Source organism: Pseudophryne corroboree, chromosome 9, assembly GCF_028390025.1.
Source record: "Pseudophryne corroboree isolate aPseCor3 chromosome 9, aPseCor3.hap2, whole genome shotgun sequence".
In the NCBI taxonomy this organism is placed as follows: Eukaryota; Metazoa; Chordata; class Amphibia; order Anura; family Myobatrachidae; genus Pseudophryne; species Pseudophryne corroboree.
This window is the reverse complement of record NC_086452.1, coordinates 249,884,288-249,902,774: the sequence shown is the minus strand read 5'-3', so window position 1 is coordinate 249,902,774 and position 18,487 is coordinate 249,884,288. Positions and strand designations below refer to the sequence as shown.

At 44.5% G+C, this 18,487-nt stretch overlaps 1 protein-coding gene across 4 annotated transcripts in view; it reads left to right on the top strand.

Annotated features, from left to right (window-relative positions):
- Positions 1-18,487, top strand: part of LOC134957945 (beta-1,3-galactosyltransferase 2-like) — a 492,768-nt gene that overhangs the window by 290,145 nt on the left and 184,136 nt on the right. For 3 of the 4 annotated variants that reach the window (XM_063940198.1, XM_063940199.1, XM_063940200.1), the window contains one exon: positions 4,919-6,374. The exons of the other annotated variant lie outside the window; for it this stretch is intronic. In XM_063940198.1, the coding sequence (XP_063796268.1) occupies positions 4,968-6,077 (1,110 nt within the window). In that variant the 5' untranslated portion in view covers positions 4,919-4,967 and the 3' untranslated portion in view covers positions 6,078-6,374. Of the gene's footprint in view, positions 1-4,918; positions 6,375-18,487 lie in introns of those variants that run through there. 4 annotated transcript variants of the gene reach the window in all.

The window sequence follows — 18,487 nt, the reverse complement described above, 5'->3', positions numbered from 1 at the left end:
GTTTGTATGCCAGCCATTATACCTGATTGTATGCCAGCCATTATAGCTGAGAAGATATACAGCACTTATTGCTATGTATGTACACAGTCATGTATCAGTACAGTTTCATCAGGTTGATATGGAATTCACTGCATGAGAGTGCTAAATCCATAATGGAGATGTTTTTGACAATTGGTGCCTGGGGCATATTTACTACAACGTCTGAATAAAAGTATGAGGGAGGTAGTTATATATACCCCTTCCCCATGAAGCCTTGCCACTTTTTCGGGTGCACACCTTTGGGGCATGCCTAATGTCACTTTTTTTTTTTAAATAAGGGGGGTGCGCATACACTCTATCTGACACAGGGCACCAGAATGTCTAGTTACAGCTTTGCATGGAGCAAACAAAGTATGCAATTTATATCTCAATTTATTGAGTTGAATATTTTGGGAAAAAAGTGGTTAATTTATAATCTCAGTTATATATTCTAATACCGTAAGACATGCCAAGTCATAACATATTTAATAAGAAAATCTTAACTTTGCTAAGACTTGAAGATGGACATATTCCATTTGTTGAAACTATGAAACATCCATTTACATGAGTTCTTTGATATATTCTTGAATAAAACAACCATTTAGCTGGTTCATATTTGTAAAGGGCAGAGGGGGGGAGACATGGGAGAGAAAGAGTGACCTGGGACAGAGAGAGAGAGGGAGACATGGGAGAGAGAGATGGACAGAAACCAGGGGCAGAGAGAGAGATGGAGACATGGAAGAGAGAGAGAGAGAGAGAGAGAGAGACAGACAGAGACCAGTACAGAGAGATGAGGAGACATGGGAGAAAGAGAGAGACAGAGAGAGAGAGAGAGAGAGAGAGAGAGAGAGAGAGAGAGGAGATATGGGCAAGAGACACAGATAGACCAAAGGCAGAGAGAGAGAGGGAGACATGGGAGAGAGAGAAGGGTGTATGGGGAAAGAGAGAGGGAGAGGCACAGGGAAGAAGAGGTAGGTATGGGAAAGGAGAGAGAGAGGCACTGGTAGAGAGACCTGGGGAAAGAGAGAGAGAGAGGCATGGCGAGAGTGAGGGGGAGAGTCATAAGGGGAAATTCAATTGAACGTGAATTGAATAGCGCTAAAAAGGAGGTCACGGTGCTATACAATTCAGCATGCATGCCTTAAACAGGGTGGTTAGGTGCAAGAACGGGCATTCTTCAACATAAGTGCCCTATCGCGATGCTGTTTGCACCGCGCTAGAGCATAAAACAGCATCACGGCACTAGTTCTGTTGAATATCCGCTGGTCAGACTAAACACCGCACTGGATTGAATAGCACTGGGACATTCCAGCGCTATTCAATTCGCGTTCAATTGAAACATGCCCATAGAGAGAGACATGGGGAAGGAGAGGGAGCGACATGGAAAGAGAGTGAGAGAGATGTATGGGGTGAGAGAGAGTATTAGAAGTGTAAATAAAAGGTTCCGCTAGAAAACTCACATTGCATATAATCTCACCAGTAATTTATTACGATTATTCATGCAAAAAAGCAGGATTCCTTTAATTAAAAGACTCCTTTGAATGGGATAAGTATAAGATCACCGCGCATGAAATCCCGACGCTTGAAATACCGATGCCGAGATCCTGATTTTGAAGAAGCCGACAGGAGTGAGTAAGGGGTGTTCTTTGCAACCCCCTAACCCTAACCCTCCCTACCTGCAGCCTAACACTAACCTCTCCCTTGTTAACTAACCCTAACCAGCCCCCGGAGGTGCCTAAACCTTACCCCGTGTTCCCCACAGCCCAACCCAACCCTCCGAGGGGGTTGCCTAACCCTCCCTCCCCGCTGCCTAACCCCCGGGACACAGCCTAACCCTAACCCTCCCCCCCGCATCCCAAACTTAACCTCCCCCCATCCACACGGCTTACCTGTGGTGCACCACGGTCTATCTTTGTTTGGGATTCTGGCTGTCGGTATTCCGGCGCCGGGATGGTGCGTCCATTCAGGATGCCAGTGTCAGCATTTAGAATAGGATCAGTATTCTAACTGTGGGGATTCCAACAGCAAGGATACTGACTGCTTTCACTTTAAATAGAACTATGTTGTGGGGGAAATTGACACATATAGAGCTATATATACAGAGTATCACTGCGCTTTGGGATTGTTTTAAGTGGCAATAAAAATGTAATTACCAAAATGTGCTGTCTATTAGAAAAGACTATACAAAGCTCAATAAAATAACAAAATACACTGCTCAAAAAAATAAAGGGAACACTAAAATAACACATCCTAGATCTGAATGAATGAAATATTCTTATTAAATACTTTGTTCTTTACATAGTTGAATGTGCTGACAACAAAATCACACAAAAATTATCAATGGAAATCAAATTTATTAACCCATGGAGGTCTGGATTTAGAGTCACGCTCAAAATTAAAGTGGAAAAACACACTACAGGCTGATCCAACTTTGATGTAATGTCCTTAAAACAAGTCAAAATGAGGCTCAGTAGTGTGTGTGGCCTCCACGTGCCTGTATGACCTCCCTACAACGCCTGGGCATGCTCCTGATGAGGTGGCGGATGATCTCCTGAGGGATCTCCTCCCAGACCTGGAGTAAAGCATCCACCAACTCCTGGACAGTCTGTGGTGCAAGGTGGCGTTGGTGGATGGAGCGCGACATGATGTCCCAGATGTGCTCAATTGGATTCAGGTCTGGGGAACGGGCGGGCCAGTCCATAGCATCAATGCCTTCGTCTTGCAGGAACTGCTGACACACTCCAGCCACATGAGGTCTAGCATTGTCCTGCATTAGGAGGAACCCAGGGCCAACCGCACCAGCATATGGTCTCACAAGGGGTCTGAGGATCTCATCTTGGTACCTAATGGCAGTCAGGCTACTTCTGGCGAGCACATGGAGGGCTGTGTGGCCCCCCAAAGAAATGTCACCCCACACCATTACTGACCCACTGCCAAACCGGTCATGCTGGAGGATGATGCAGGCAGCAGAACGTTCTCCTTGGCATCTCCAGACTCTGTCACGTCTGTCACATGTCCTCAGTGAGAACTTGCTTTCATCAGTGGCAAATTTACCAATCTTGGTGTTCTCTGGCAAATGCCAAACGTCCTGCACGGTGTTGGGCTGTAAGCACAACCCCCACCTGTGGACGTCGGGCCCTCATACCACCCTCATGGAGTCTGTTTCTGATCGTTTGAGTAGACACATGCACATTTGTGGCTTGCTGGAGGTCATTTTGCAGGGCTCTGGCAGTGCTCCTCCTGTTCCTCCTTGCACAAAGGCGGAGGTAGCGGTCCTGCTGCTGGGTTGTTGCCCTCCTACGGCCTCCTCCACGTCTCCTAATGTACTGGCCTGTCTCCTGGTAGCGCCTCCATGCTCTGGACACTACGCTGACAGACACAGCAAACCTTCTTTCCACAGCTCGCATTGATGTGCCATCCTGGATGAGCTGCACTACCTGAGCCATTGTGTGGTTTGTAGACTCCGTCTCATGCTACCACTAGAGTGAAAGCACCGCCAGCTTTCAAAAGTGACCAAAACATCAGCCAGAAAGCATAGGAGCTGAGAAGTGGTCTGTGGTCACCACCTGCAGAACAACTCCTTTATTGGGGGTGTCTTGCTAATTGCCTATAATTTCCACCTGTTGTCTATTTTATTTGCACAACAGCATGTAAAATTGATTTTCAATCAGTGTTGCATCCTAATTGGACAGTTTGATTTCACAGAAGTGTGATTGACTTGTAGTTACATTGTGTTGTTTAAGTGTTCCCTTTATTTTTTTGAGCAGTGTAGTTTATAATCACTACATATAGGCTTCTTGGGTCAACTGATCCTAGAATTGCTTCTGGTTGGTGATCAGAGAGATGATAGGTGTACAGATGGCGGCACCTATGCTCTGCTGATATAAGAGATGACCCTAGATATACTGTATGCCAATCACCCAGCTGACAGATACAACACTCAAGGGTTCTTTGGGTGGTGCAAAGAGCCCCTAAGGTTTAGAAGCCAGATATGTAACAGAAAAAACGCCCATTGCAGAAATTATGAATGCATCGCAATATGCGGGCTGATCGCAAAACCATACGCAATTCCCGGAACATTAAAGATTTTTCCTATGTGCGCCAGGCAAGGCCATCCACAATACTTGCAACACAAGAGAAACACTGGCTTCCTGTGAGTCAAACACCGGCTACTTTGCGATCACGATGTGTACGCAATTACTGTCGCTATTTTTACTCACGTGTGCGCAATGTGAATGTTGTGCATGCGCAGTCGTTTGATAATCAGCCAGATTACTTTTTGCAAACTTTGCAATCCTTACTGAATGAGGTACTAAGTTATGTATATTTGCAAAAATATGGTAAGCCTCCATGCCAAACGTCACAGTCTTTCTGAATACTGGAGGTCCCTACACTACATCATAACAGTACCCACTCTGGGCCATATAATTGTCTAATGTAAGACTACATGATATTAGCACATACAAAAATATATCTAAATTGAGAGACAGCTTGCCAGGAGTCACCCCTAGTTCCCCCTGATGGCATCATAGGAACCAACATGCTCTTCAAATGTGGGTCCCATCTATGCCTGTTCTAAACTGAAATTACAACGGAAGCTGCCGAGTCAAATTAATAATGCCTCTTAGGTACTGAATGAGAGGATGTGGTCCACTTCTGGTGGGATTGTCCGGTTGTGGAACATTATATGTTGTGTTGTTCTTCAAAATATGAACACATGTGAGATACTTTCATACTTCATATTAAAGTCTTTCAAATAATTTCCTTATGTAAGGGGCCAAAAATTACCCCACATGCAAATTCAAGACTTGCAAGAGACCCAACTGTTTCTGATATCACTTCTTTGTGTAGGAGAAAAAGTTTCACGATTTACAATGATACGTTTTCTTATGTTTTCCAGATTGTGCATCTAGATTTGAAGCTTCTTAATGCCATCACTGTGAAACTGCATGTTGCTCCTCAGCATTGTCATCATGATTTCCCAAAGAAAACATCACTGCTGCACTTTAAGGTTGAAACTGACAACCAAGCGTTTAATGTTCTACGGCATTGTATCTGGATTTTTTACTTTTGCTTTCCTGGTCTTCATGTTGTTGACTGTAAACAATTATGAATGGTTCCCAAGGAGAAGTGTTGTAACAGAAAATCTTCAAGCACGCAATTCTTTTCAGGTCAGTTCTAGAACTAGTCAAACAAGTCCAATGCTGTTGGAGAACCTTGTAAAATCTCAAGACTTCCATCATTACAGATACATTATTAATGAGCCTAATAAATGTCAAAAGAAAAGTCCTTTTCTTATTTTGCTTATAGCAATACAAACATGGCAACAGGAAGCTCGTCACGCTATCAGACAAACCTGGGGAAAAGAAGATCTTTTGCCTGGGGTCCATACACTGAGGTTATTTCTATTGGGAAAGGATACTGATTTGACTAATGAAACAAAACAGACTCTTCTGAATGAAAGTCAGCAGTATAATGATATAATACAGCAGGATTTTATGGACACGTACAACAACCTAACTCTTAAGACTTTGATGGGATTGGACTGGATAGCAACATACTGTCCACAAGTCCCATATGTCATGAAGATAGACAGTGACATGTTTGTAAACACAGAATATTTAATAACTAATCTCTTGAAGCCCGACCAACCACCAAGAATCAAATACTTTACAGGGTATTTAATGCGAGATTATATACCCAATCGAAATGCAGAAAGTAAATGGTACATGCCACCAGAATTGTACCCAGGTGATAGATACCCTGTCTTTTGCTCAGGAACTGGATATGTGTTTTCTGGAGATCTGGCAGAAGAAATAATTAACATTTCTGGAAGCATTAAAATGCTTCACTTAGAGGATGTGTATGTTGGCATATGCCTAGACAAATTGGGCATTGTGCCTGTACCCCCGCCTAAGGAAAGTGATTTCAACCACTGGAAAGTTAGCTATTCCCCATGTACATACAGCAAATTAGTCACATCCCACCAGTACAAGCCCAGTGAACTGCTCTGGTACTGGGACAATCTACAACAGAATAAACACAAATGTTTTAAATAACTGTTTAAAAAATATGTGATCATCAACAAAAACGTTTGTCTGGTGTAGTCAGTGTGTATGTTTTAAGAATAATACAACTGTGTAATAATAATAATTGAGATTTGTCATATATTTATTTTTAAATTTAAATAATATTCCTGCATTGAACATACTGAGATGTTGTGGTAGAAAAGTGATGGTAAGGAATGCTTACACATATGAAAATGATGTACAGCTCATGTCAAATGAATTAAACAATCGGTACATTCTTATGAAATAATTTATTATTTATTACAGTGAGCAAGTTAGTTCATGTTACTAGCTAATTAAATAAACACACTGTAATATCTATAAATGTGAAAGCCCTCACTCACTGACTCACTGACTCATCACTTATTCTCTTAGTTCCTGATATGTTAGGAAGCTGAAATCTAACAGGTATTCTTCAGGTGGGAAATAGGAAAACTACGTAATTAGAATTGTAATAAACCTCCCTTAAGGGGATGAACAGGGGGTTGACATAATGACGTCATCACCGATGCGTGGCTTGCGTTGTGTGAACGATAACGGTCAAACGGACAATCGGATCAAAATTGGGATTGCACTTCCAGTGGGTAGAATTTAATAAACTACATAATGGTCCTGTCATTTTTCACCGTATCTGCTACGGGTGCTCCTCAGGTAACGCCAAGACCCATGAATTAATAATTATATTAAGACATCTTAAATTTACATCTCTATAGATTTACCAGATTATCAACACTCATTTATATTTAAAACCGTGAAAATCAGAAACTCCTGTGCGAAGAATGGGTAGAACAGCTAGTTTGTAATAAGGCTGGGTGTGATGTTTAAACACAATCAATACTATTAAGTGGGTGTCCAATTAGCCCCAATGCCATTTCAGCGGATAGATATCGTGATCAATTTATCACAGTATCTAATTAGAGGCCATTTTAATCAACCAAAATTGGACCTGCGACCATGTGTTATTATGGCTCCGGCTGGTCACTTATCGTGGATTATGCTTCAGGTGTCTCAGGCACCCGAAGTATAATCCCCAATAACTGCTGGCATCGTGGGGAGGAGTGCGCAGCATTGGGGCTAATAGAATAACCCCTGGCGATACAATGGTAACTGAATACCCCAATCTAATAATACCATAATAATAATTACTGTAATTTCTTTAGTAACATTTTTTTTTTATATGGTGAACATATAGTGCTGAGTCTGGGTGCAAACACAACACTGCCGATCGCTGAGGTAACCAGCCAGCACTAACATTCATGTTATGCTGTATAATATATGTGCTAAGTGCCCCCCTTCCCTGCACTGAGTGGTTGACACTGCAGACGCTGCTGGTCCCTGCCCTAGTACATTTTACAATCCATAATCCATTCCACATTGGATAAACACACTTCACATTGAATTTTTCATCAGAACACAATCAAACTACAGCACAAGTATGTTTTTGTATTGTGAAAGAAAATGGAATAGCGGGGGGAAACTCACACAAACACTAAGAGAACATGCAAGCTGCACACCTGGTTGAAATTAAATTGATGATACCAGTGCAATAATGCTGACCACTATGACAGGAGTGGGTTGGGAAGGAAAACCAGCCCAGGAAATGTAAGGAATAAGCCATAATGTGGGTGGGTTTTGTTGTGGCGGCAGGATTCCTCCTCATAGCGTCAATTCTGAGTTGGATGCAGTTGCGGCCTTCCTTGCATCTTTTGCTGCAGTTGCATCTGTGATTTTATGCTAGTAAATGCTGCAATGCCCTTCCCTGGTGTACATCCGTGCATTTAAATATACAAGGACTGAAGCACCAACTTTTAGTGTCTACAAATGCTGCAATCATGCTTTGCGTCTTTAGCCGCCACCATCGGTCGCATAATTGAAACTTTCACCAGCCCTATGCTATGTGCAGATCATCCATCTCAGTATGGCCTCCAATGTGAGCAATTCAACATTTTGTATATGCAACCACTTCAGCAACATGCCCATACTACAGAAACACACCCATACTATGTTATATCTGCGTCCGATTACACAACCCCCTGTAACCACCCAGGAATGCCCAACACATTTCTAATACACTTCTTGGAGCGTGTGTCTGACTCTGTATTGGTACTGTGTTCGACCACCATTGCGGTGCATGCATGTGCGGTGCAACTCAGATGCAAGCGCAGAGGAAAAAAATTGCACAAGAAAAAAATAAAACACATTGTCACCCACAGGAAAAAAAACACACACATTGGCACCCCTGGAAAACAATAAAACAAATTCTCCAAAGGGAGAAACATGTATACTGTAATAGAGCTTTTGGAATTACAATTTGTTTCAAATTTCAACTGCTGTTTGAAAGGCCCTGTGACACCAAGAGGATTTCTAATGATCATTTATTTATTAACATTTATGTAGTGTTAACATATTCCATTGCTCCTTCTTTCAAAATTGGGCAGGGGCAAATTGGGAACTGAAAGTGGACCTGGGGAAATTTGTAGAAGTGGCCTCACTTCACTTCACACCAGAGAGATACCGTGTAAACATGGTGGCAGCACCATTCCTTACATGTCAACAATTACAACAGGCCCTACATGCACATAGGCCCACCGGGAATCTACCCTGTGGGACCTATGGCTGATCCACCCCTGTACTGTGCCACATAATGTTTAACGTTAATAGTTGACTGTAATCTGAAACCATGAATTTCATGCATTGCATACATTTCTAGGTAACAGGTGTTACGCCATAATCAGACTTTTTAAATCAATTCAAATCATTTTTTTGCTAGCAGTCAGCAGACTAGTCTTTACCATGGTATATAACACTTTTTGCTGCAGTTTAGGTCAGCTATGTGCCTTATCATATCATTATTTTTTTATCATATAAATATTATTTTAAATAGTGAAAAATTATATTAAGAGCAAGAAGTGTAATTGCACTAAAACAGATTGTATTAATTACTAGACTAGTACTGTATCTCCATTTAACAAATATTTCAGGGCACCTTAACCACCATTTGTGATTAGATTTGATGGGGATTTACTCCAGACTATGCTTTATCAGGATTCAGTATGATTAACCGGCGGGTGGGATGCCGACTGTCCATATCCTCACCAGAATGCTGGCAGTGGTGCAAGCACAAAGAGTCCCCTTGCGGACTCACTGCACTTGCCATGCTGCGGGCTTGGTGGCTCACTGCGCTTGCTACAGGATCTTATCCCACTCTATGGGTTTCGTGGACACCCACGAGTGGGAATAGTCCTGTTTTGCCGGGATTCTGGCTGGTGGTATTGCCGGCTGTCAGACTTCCGGCATCGGTATCCTGACCGCCGGGATCCCAACAGTCAGCAAATTGATCGTATCCCTTTCATCAGTCATAGCGGGGAAAGTATGTCTCCATAATTATGAACCATGATTTGCCATACTGTCTGGGCTTGTAGAAGAGCATTGTGCAGCTTCCTGGTGGGAATGTCTGCATCTTCATTACAAATTTGCCTTCCACTGGAAGCTGCACAAGCCCAGGCAGTATCATAATCATGGTTCACAAATATATCAGCTGTCAATGGCTAAGTTAATATTGGTGACTGATAGTGCTTCGGTCATACAGAAGCCACACAATTTTGCCACTATCAGCTACAATTTTTTTTTACAAATTTAATTAAAAAGTGTTTTACCTTCTGTTCTGTTTCATGTCATTGTATGTAATTAGCTTTCTTCATTATCTCCTTATTGTACAGTATGCCTCTGCATAATCAGTCCAGGTTTTAAAAATAAAAGAGAAATAACAGGATTAGACTTGTTGAACCTATCTTTAAATCTGAAATGATTTATTGGAATAACACCGTATACTTGAAATAGGACTTCTGCCTGAAATTGTCTTTTCAAGCCATTTTGTTTAATTATATTTGTATTTCGAAGTTGTCATAATATAACTAAACAAGCACAGAAAAGAGAAACAATAAACCGTTCTAAAAAGTACAAAAATGTGCATTTTTATCTAGCAATAACAGAACTCATTCCAAGTAACTACCTGCAGGCAGGAAAATGTCACCAATCTGTTGGTCCCACGCTAAGAAAAAGGAAGGAGGAGTCACAATCAAACAGCATACAGAGAGGGGGGTGCTTTTCCCCCGTAGTATCCTCCCAGCACACTGTTTTTTTCTAGCACCTGATACAATTATCTCCAGGGATGATTGAGCAGCTACCACTATTTGTATGCATGTGAGAGAAGGCATTGAATGGGAGCAGCATTTGGAAGGCATGCTGGTACTTGTAGTGCTAATGGGAGATCTTAGGGGTGGATCTCAGGCAAGCTAGCCCTCAGTCTGGATGCGGTTTGTATGAGCCTTTATCATGAGGCCTTACTGTAGACAAATCACATGGCCCTATGTGGGCTCTGCTACTATGTAGTGTTAGGACTGCTGATATCGGAGAAGCCTTGATGTGGCTCAGCAGCTAAACATGCCTTTGCAAATGCATGTAACAAATTCTCTGAAATTCTATTACCAGATAGGCTCAAATATTGTTACAGGTATTAGTCAGTGTGCCGGGGGGATACAGGGGTGGGGGGGGGAGCACTCTGTCTGCTGTTTGGTTGTGACCCCTCCCCTTTTCTAGCACCAGATATAATTATCTCCGGGTATGATTGAGCAACTACCACTGTTTGTCTAGTATAAAAGGCTGTTAGCAGTCATAAGCAAAGTATTTTGGGCTCTTACAATGCATCAAATGAATGTATTTTCTCTTACGTCCTAGAGGATACTGGGGTCCACATTAGTACCATGGGGTATAGACGGGTCCACTAGGAGCCTTGGGGACTTTAAGAAATCAATAGTGTGCACTGGCTCCTCCCTTTATGCCCCTCCTAGCAGACTCAGTTTAGAAAATGTGCCTGGAGGAGCCGGTCACGCTTGGGAGGCTCTTGAAGAGTTTTCTGCATTTATTTTCTATTTTATTGTTTTCAGGCAGGTCTGGCTGGCACCAGACTGTCTGCTTTGTGGGACTTAGGGGGGTGGGGGGAAAGAACGGCCCAACCTTCCTAGGGTTAATGGTCCCGTTCCCCGCTGACAGGACACTGAGCTCTTGAGGGTCCTATTCGTAAGCCCCAGCATGGCGAGCGTACAGACCCGCAGCACGCCGCCACTCCTAACAGAGCCAGAAGACTGAATAGTGGTGAGTAGGTGGCTTGTGTCCCGGTTAGCGGGTCACAGGCTGTAATGGCAGCATAAGGGTAGGAGCACAGCACTGCATGCATGCTGCGCTCCAGGCTTCAGATGCACTGTGTGACCGCTGTGAGGAGCGGCTGGAGCCACTACTATTACCCCCAACTGGCACATATTAAAGGGGTTTTAAACCACTGTAACCCTTATTATGCACCTCAGCCAGTATAAAAAGTGGGAAGACCACACGCCATTACAGGAGTGGGGCCTTCACTATGAGCGGATCCAGTGGCTCACAAGCACCGTTTCCCTTCTGCAGCTTACACGGGCAGCCTGACAGGAAAGCGCAGCTCCTCCATACGGACTCCAGAGATCCTCAGCGGTACCAGGGGGTTAAAGCAAAGGGGGGAGCAATAATTTGGTGTACTAAGCCCTATTAAGGGTACTTAGTTTGCGACCCAGCTAAGTCTATACTTTAGCTATAAGGGTGCTGTATGGCTGGCTCCGATACTCTGTGTCTCCCTAGAAGGGCTCTGTGTGGGTTAACTGTGCTTTTAACCTATTCCTTACTGTGTGTGTTCTTTTACATTTATCATGTCAAAGGAGTGTGTATCATGCACTGCAGAGTGCTTTTCACAATCTGGGGGATCACTGCTGTGTACTCTGGATAGTACACATTCTCAGGCTAGTGGATCTGAACCTGTTTGGTCAGATTCATTAAAGGGGATGATTTCAAATATTTAAAACAAATTGACCCAAAATGAAAAGGAGTCACAATATTTAAGGCAGCTGTAGATGACCTGATGAATAGAGATTCAGTGGTCATCCCAGCATCTCAGACCCCTGCTATTTGTCCACAGAAGCGTACTCTAGCCCAAATCATGCAGGCTGATACCGATGAAGATGTTTCAGACCCAGAGGAGGGGGAGGTGGACTTAGTGGTGGGGAGGGGGGGAGGATGCAGCTTTAGCACAGGCAATACAGGCCGTGATTGAAGCTATGAGAGAGGTCTTGCACATTCCTGACAAAGTGTCAGAGGACGTGGAGGAATATTTTTTTAATGTGAAAAAAAGAGGGTGAGGAACAGTCACCCAAGGGGAACACTTCCAAGGAAACTGGTCAAGTCAAGAAACCGTTCTTCCGATCCGGACCATTTGTTCTTCCGATCAACGTTCTGGAACTAAGGGCCATATACAATGCCCTTCTGCAGGCATATCATCTTCTGCACAATTGAGCCATCCAGGTTCAGTCGGACAATGTGACAGCGGTGACGTACATAAACCGACAGAACGGAATGAAGAGCAGAGCAGCAATGTCAGAGGTGACAAGGATTCTCCTCTGGGCAGAGAGACACACAGTGGTGCTGTCCGCGATCTTCATTCCGTGCTTGGACAACTAGGAAGCAGACACGACCTCCACCCAGGGGAGTGGGGCCTTCACCCGGAGGTGTTTGGGTGCTTGACTCATCAGCGGGGCACTCCACAGATCGACATGATGGCCTCTCGTCTCAACAAGAAGCTCCAGCGGTATTGCTCCAGGTCAAGAGACCCACAGGCAGTGGTGGTTGACGCTGTGGTGACTCCATAGGTCTATCAGATGGTATAAGTCTTTCCTCCACTTCCACTGATCCCAAGAATTCTCAAAAGAATAAAAAGGGAAAGGGTTCAAACAATTCTCATTGCTCCGGATTGGCCAAGAAGGGCTTGGTACGCAGATCTACTGGAACTGCTTCTGGAGGATCCGTGGCCTCTACCTCTTCAAGAGGATCTTCTGCAACAGGGCAATTCATCTATCAAGACTTACTGCGGCTACATTTGACGGCATGGAGGTTGAGCGTCAAATTCTAGCCCAGAAAGAGATTCCGGATGGAGTAATTCCTACCTTGATACAAGCCAGAAAAGGGGTAACGTCTAAACATTACCACCGGATTTGAAGGAAATATGTCTCTTGGTGTGAGTACAGGAAATTTCCTGCGGTGGAATTTCAGCTGGGTTGTTTTGTGCTTTTTCTGCAGTCTGGAGTGGATGTGGGCTTACGCCTTGGATCAGTAAGAGTCCAGATTTTAGACTTTTCCATTTTCTTCCAGAAACAGTTGGCTTCCCTTCCTGAGGTTCAGACGTTCTTGAAAGGGGTTCTGCACATCCAACCGCCCTTTGTGCCTCCCACGGCACCATGGGATCTTTTTGTGGTGTTGCAGTTTCTGCAATCAGATGGGTTTGAGCCTTTACAGGAGGTAGATGTAAAATTTCTTACATGGAAGACTGTCACACTATTGGCCTTGGCTTCGGCGAGGTGTGTTTCGGAATTGGGGGCCTTGTCTCACAAGAGCCCCTATTTGATTTTTCATGAAGATAGAGCTGAACTCAGAACTCGTCAGCAGTTTCTTCCAAAAGTGGTGTCTGCGTTTCACATTAACCAGCCTATTGTGGTACCGGTGCTTACTGACTCCCTGGATGTTGTGCGGGCTTTGAAAATCTATGTCAAACGGACAGCGTGTCACAGAAAATCTGACTCACTGTTTGTGCTTTATGATCCCAAGAAATTGGGTGTCCTGCTTCAAAGCAGTCTATTGCTCGATGGATCATGCTTACTATCCGGCATGCTTACTCTACGGCAGGTTTGCCGTTTCCTAAATCTGTTCATGCCCACTCTACCATCGGTGGTTCTTCCTGGGCGGCTGTCCGGGGTGTCTCGGCCTTACAGCTCTGCCGAGCAGCTACTTGGTCGGGTTCCAACACGTTTGCTAAGTTCTACAAGTTTGGTACTTTGGCCTCTGAGGACCTTCAGTTTGGTCAGTCAGTTCTGCAGGAACGTCAGCACTCTCCCACCTGGTTTGGGAGCTTTGGTACATCCCCATGGTACTAGTGTGGACCCCAGTATCCTCTAGGACGTAATAGAAAATAGGATATTAATTACCTACCAGTAAATCCTTTTCTCGTAGTCCGTAGCTTCGTGTTTCCTGCATGGTTACTTGGTTAAGTATTGCTGTTGGTTCAGCTGTTGCTGTTCTTGTTCATGTTGGGTTAACATGGTATTCTTCTTGTTTGTGTGTGCAGGTTCGAATCTCACCACTATCCTTTCTGAAACCATCTCTCAAGATATGTCCGTCTCCTCGGGCACAGTTTCTAGACTGAGTCTGGTAGGAGGGGCATAGAGGGAGGAGCACGTGCACACTATTGATTTCTTAAAGTGCCCAAGGCTCCTAGTAGACCCGTTTATACCCCATGGTACTAATGTGGACCCCAGTATCCTCTACGGACTACGAGAAATGGATTTACCGGTAGGTAATTAAAATCCTATTTTACATTTTGTTATTAATAGTAGAAGTATGCTAGTAATAAAGTATTTTCAGCAAATGAAAGCATCTAATGGTTTTGAGGTACATTAAAATGCCTGTAAGGTGATTTTTATCAGAATAAGAATCTGCTTTATTGGCCAGGTGTACTCGCGTACACTAGGAATTCTTTGTGGTACAATGCATCGCCAAGCAGCAACATAAAGGGGGAATACATAGCATAAGAAGGGGGAAAAACGTAGCATACATTACAAACATTACACGTATGAGTTGATACTGCACATTGCAACTGTAGAATAGACTCGACATATTAGACATATTATACATGTAAGACTAAAAACGAAGGCTGCTTGGCAGAGCAGCACCGAGGCAGCCGTCCGCGGCGCCAACTAGAACTCAAACAATGCACATAATACAGAAGATTTAAGTATTACATCAAAAGATAAACCACACAGACAATAAAAAAAAGCACACAGAAACAATAGTGCATGATTGGTGTAAGCACTTTGGGTGATAACCTCCAGGGGTTGTGTATTCCCCCTCACAAGGTACCAGGTGCGGCAGCCATCTTAGGCGCACTGCGTTGGATTACCCAGGGTGGAATAGTCCATCCCTAGAAGAGAACACAAAATGGGGACATTGCAGAGTCCTAAAGTTCAGAGTAGGGTTCCAATAAAAACATCAGGTCCATGTATTTTTCATCCCATCCATAAGCGCACCAGATAAGGCAGTCATGTTGGTCGCACTACGAAGGTTACACAGTGGGAGATGAGCCATACAAGGGCCAAATGTATGTATGGGAAAACTGGCACGTGTGTAGGAGTATGCTATACCCTGCATGGAAAGATCCAAATGAAGCACACCCTGCCCATGGGGGAACCCTCCGAGGCAGCCATGCGGGGCGCACTGCGTAGGTTACTGCTGGCAGGGTGTGCAACCAATGGAGGTACACATTACAGGAATAGTACACAGTGGGGTGGAAATACCCTGTAAGAAGAAAGAGAAGAGAAAAACACGTTTGCAGGAAAACTGTACTAACATTATTTTGTGAAAATGATAAATGTCCTGGTCTCATGAGAGCAGTGTGGGTGGGTGGGAGAATGTGGGGTGCACACTAATGGCCAATGGAACTGACCCAGCAAAGTCTGGTCCTGATGCACACGCCCCTCAGTTCCCTGCTCAGCTTAAGGGGTAGTCCCGGGGGCAGTCATGATGTTCTTGGACAGAGGAGTAGTAGGCATTGGTCCTGGTGTTCTCATGGCAGAGGTGAGGAGAGGCCACATAATGGTCCTGAGTTGCAGTGTTTGGGGAACTAGTTTAATTAGAGATTTTAGTGTAGTCCAAATCCAGTTCAAACTCCGATTCTAACTGCATCCTTAAAATACATTCTTGACAAATGCATTCTTGACAATTGCAAGCAGGCCAAGTCCTGACTGCAGGCCTTGATAATATTGCTCTTAAATGATCCAACTATATCAGCTGGCAAAGGGGGAGGTATGCAATCAGAAGGTCAGCTAATTAATAGAGATGAGCGCCTGAAATTTTTCGGGTTTTGTGTTTTGGTTTTGGGTTCGGTTCCGCGGCCGTGTTTTGGGTTCGAACGCGTTTTGGCAAAACCTCACCGAATTTTTTTTGTCGGATTCGGGTGTGTTTTGGATTCGGGTGTTTTTTTCAAAAAACACTAAAAAACAGCTTAAATCATAGAATTTGGGGGTCATTTTGATCCCAAAGTATTATTAACCTCAAAAACCATAATTTACACTCATTTTCAGTCTATTCTGAATACCTCACACCTCACAATATTATTTTTAGTCCTAAAATTTGCACCGAGGTCGCTGTGTGAGTAAGATAAGCGACCCTAGTGGCCGACACAAACACCGGGCCCATCTAGGAGTGGCACTGCAGTGTCACGCAGGATGTCCCTTCCAAAAAACCCTCCCCAAACAGCACATGACGCAAAGAAAAAAAGAGGCGCAATGAGGTAGCTGTGTGAGTAAGATTAGCGACCCTAGTGGCCGACACAAACACCGGGCCCATCTAGGAGTGGCACTGCAGTGTCACGCAGGATGGCCCTTCCAAAAAACCCTCCCCAAACAGCACATGACGCAAAGAAAAAAAGAGGCGCAATGAGGTAGCTGACTGTGTGAGTAAGATTAGCGACCCTAGTGGCCGACACAAACACCGGGCACATCTAGGAGTGGCACTGCAGTGTCACGCAGGATGTCCCTTCCAAAAAACCCTCCCCAAACAGCACATGACGCAAAGAAAAAAAGAGGCGCAATGAGGTAGCTGTGTGAGTAAGATTAGCGACCCTAGTGGCCGACACAAACACCGGGCCCATCTAGGAGTGGCACTGCAGTGTCACGCAGGGTGTCCCTTCCAAAAAACCCACCCCAATCAGCACATGATGCAAAGAAAAAGAAAAGAAAAAAGAGGTGCAAGATGGAATTATCCTTGGGCCCTCCCACCCACCCTTATGTTGTATAAACAAAACAGGACATGCACACTTTAACCAACCCATCATTTCAGTGACAGGGTCTGCCACACGACTGTGACTGATATGACGGGTTGGTTTGGACCCCCCCCAAAAAAGAAGCAATTAATCTCTCCTTGCACAAACTGGCTCTACAGAGGCAAGATGTCCACCTCATCTTCACCCTCCGATATATCACCGTGTACATCCCCCTCCTCACAGATTATCAATTCGTCCCCACTGGAATCCACCATCTCAGCTCCCTGTGTACTTTGTGGAGGCAATTGCTGCTGGTCAATGTCTCCGCGGAGGAATTGATTATAATTCATTTTAATGAACATCATCTTCTCCACATTTTCTGGATGTAACCTCGTACGCCGATTGCTGACAAGGTGAGCGGCGGCACTAAACACTCTTTCGGAGTACACACTTGTGGGAGGGCAACTTAGGTAGAATAAAGCCAGTTTGTGCAAGGGCCTCCAAATTGCCTCTTTTTCCTGCCAGTATAAGTACGGACTGTGTGACGTGCCTACTTGGATGCGGTCACTCATATAATCCTCCACCATTCTATCAATGTTGAGAGAATCATATGCAGTGACAGTAGACGACATGTCCGTAATCGTTGTCAGGTCCTTCAGTCCGGACCAGATGTCAGCATCAGCAGTCGCTCCAGACTGCCCTGCATCACCGCCAGCGGGTGGGCTCGGAATTCTGAGCCTTTTCCTCGCACCCCCAGTTGCGGGAGAATGTGAAGGAGGAGATGTTGACAGGTCGCGTTCCGCTTGACTTGACAATTTTGTCACCAGCAGGTCTTTCAACCCCAGCAGACCTGTGTCTGCCGGAAAGAGAGATCCAAGGTAGGCTTTAAATCTAGGATCGAGCACGGTGGCCAAAATGTAGTGCTCTGATTTCAACAGATTGACCACCCGTGAATCCTTGTTAAGCGAATTAAGGGCTGCATCCACAAGTCCCACATGCCTAGCGGAATCGCTCCGTGTTAGCTCCTCCTTCAATGCCTCCAGCTTCTTCTGCAAAAGCCTGATGAGGGGAATGACCTGACTCAGGCTGGCAGTGTCTGAACTGACTTCACGTGTGGCAAGTTCAAAGGGCATCAGAACCTTGCACAACGTTGAAATCATTCTCCACTGCACTTGAGACAGGTGCATTCCACCTACTATATCGTGCTCAATTGTATAGGCTTGAATGGCCTTTTGCTGCTCCTCCAACCTCTGAAGCATATAGAGGGTTGAATTCCACCTCGTTACCACTTCTTGCTTCAGATGATGGCAGGGCAGGTTCAGTAGTTTTTGGTGGTGCTCCAGTTTTCTGTACGTGGTGCCTGTACGCCGAAAGTGTCCCGCAATTCTTCTGGCCACCGACAGCATCTCTTGCACGGCCCTGTCGTTTTTTAAAAAATTCTGCACCACCAAATTCAAGGTATGTGCAAAACATGGGACGTGCTGGAATTGGCCCAGATTTAATGCACACACAA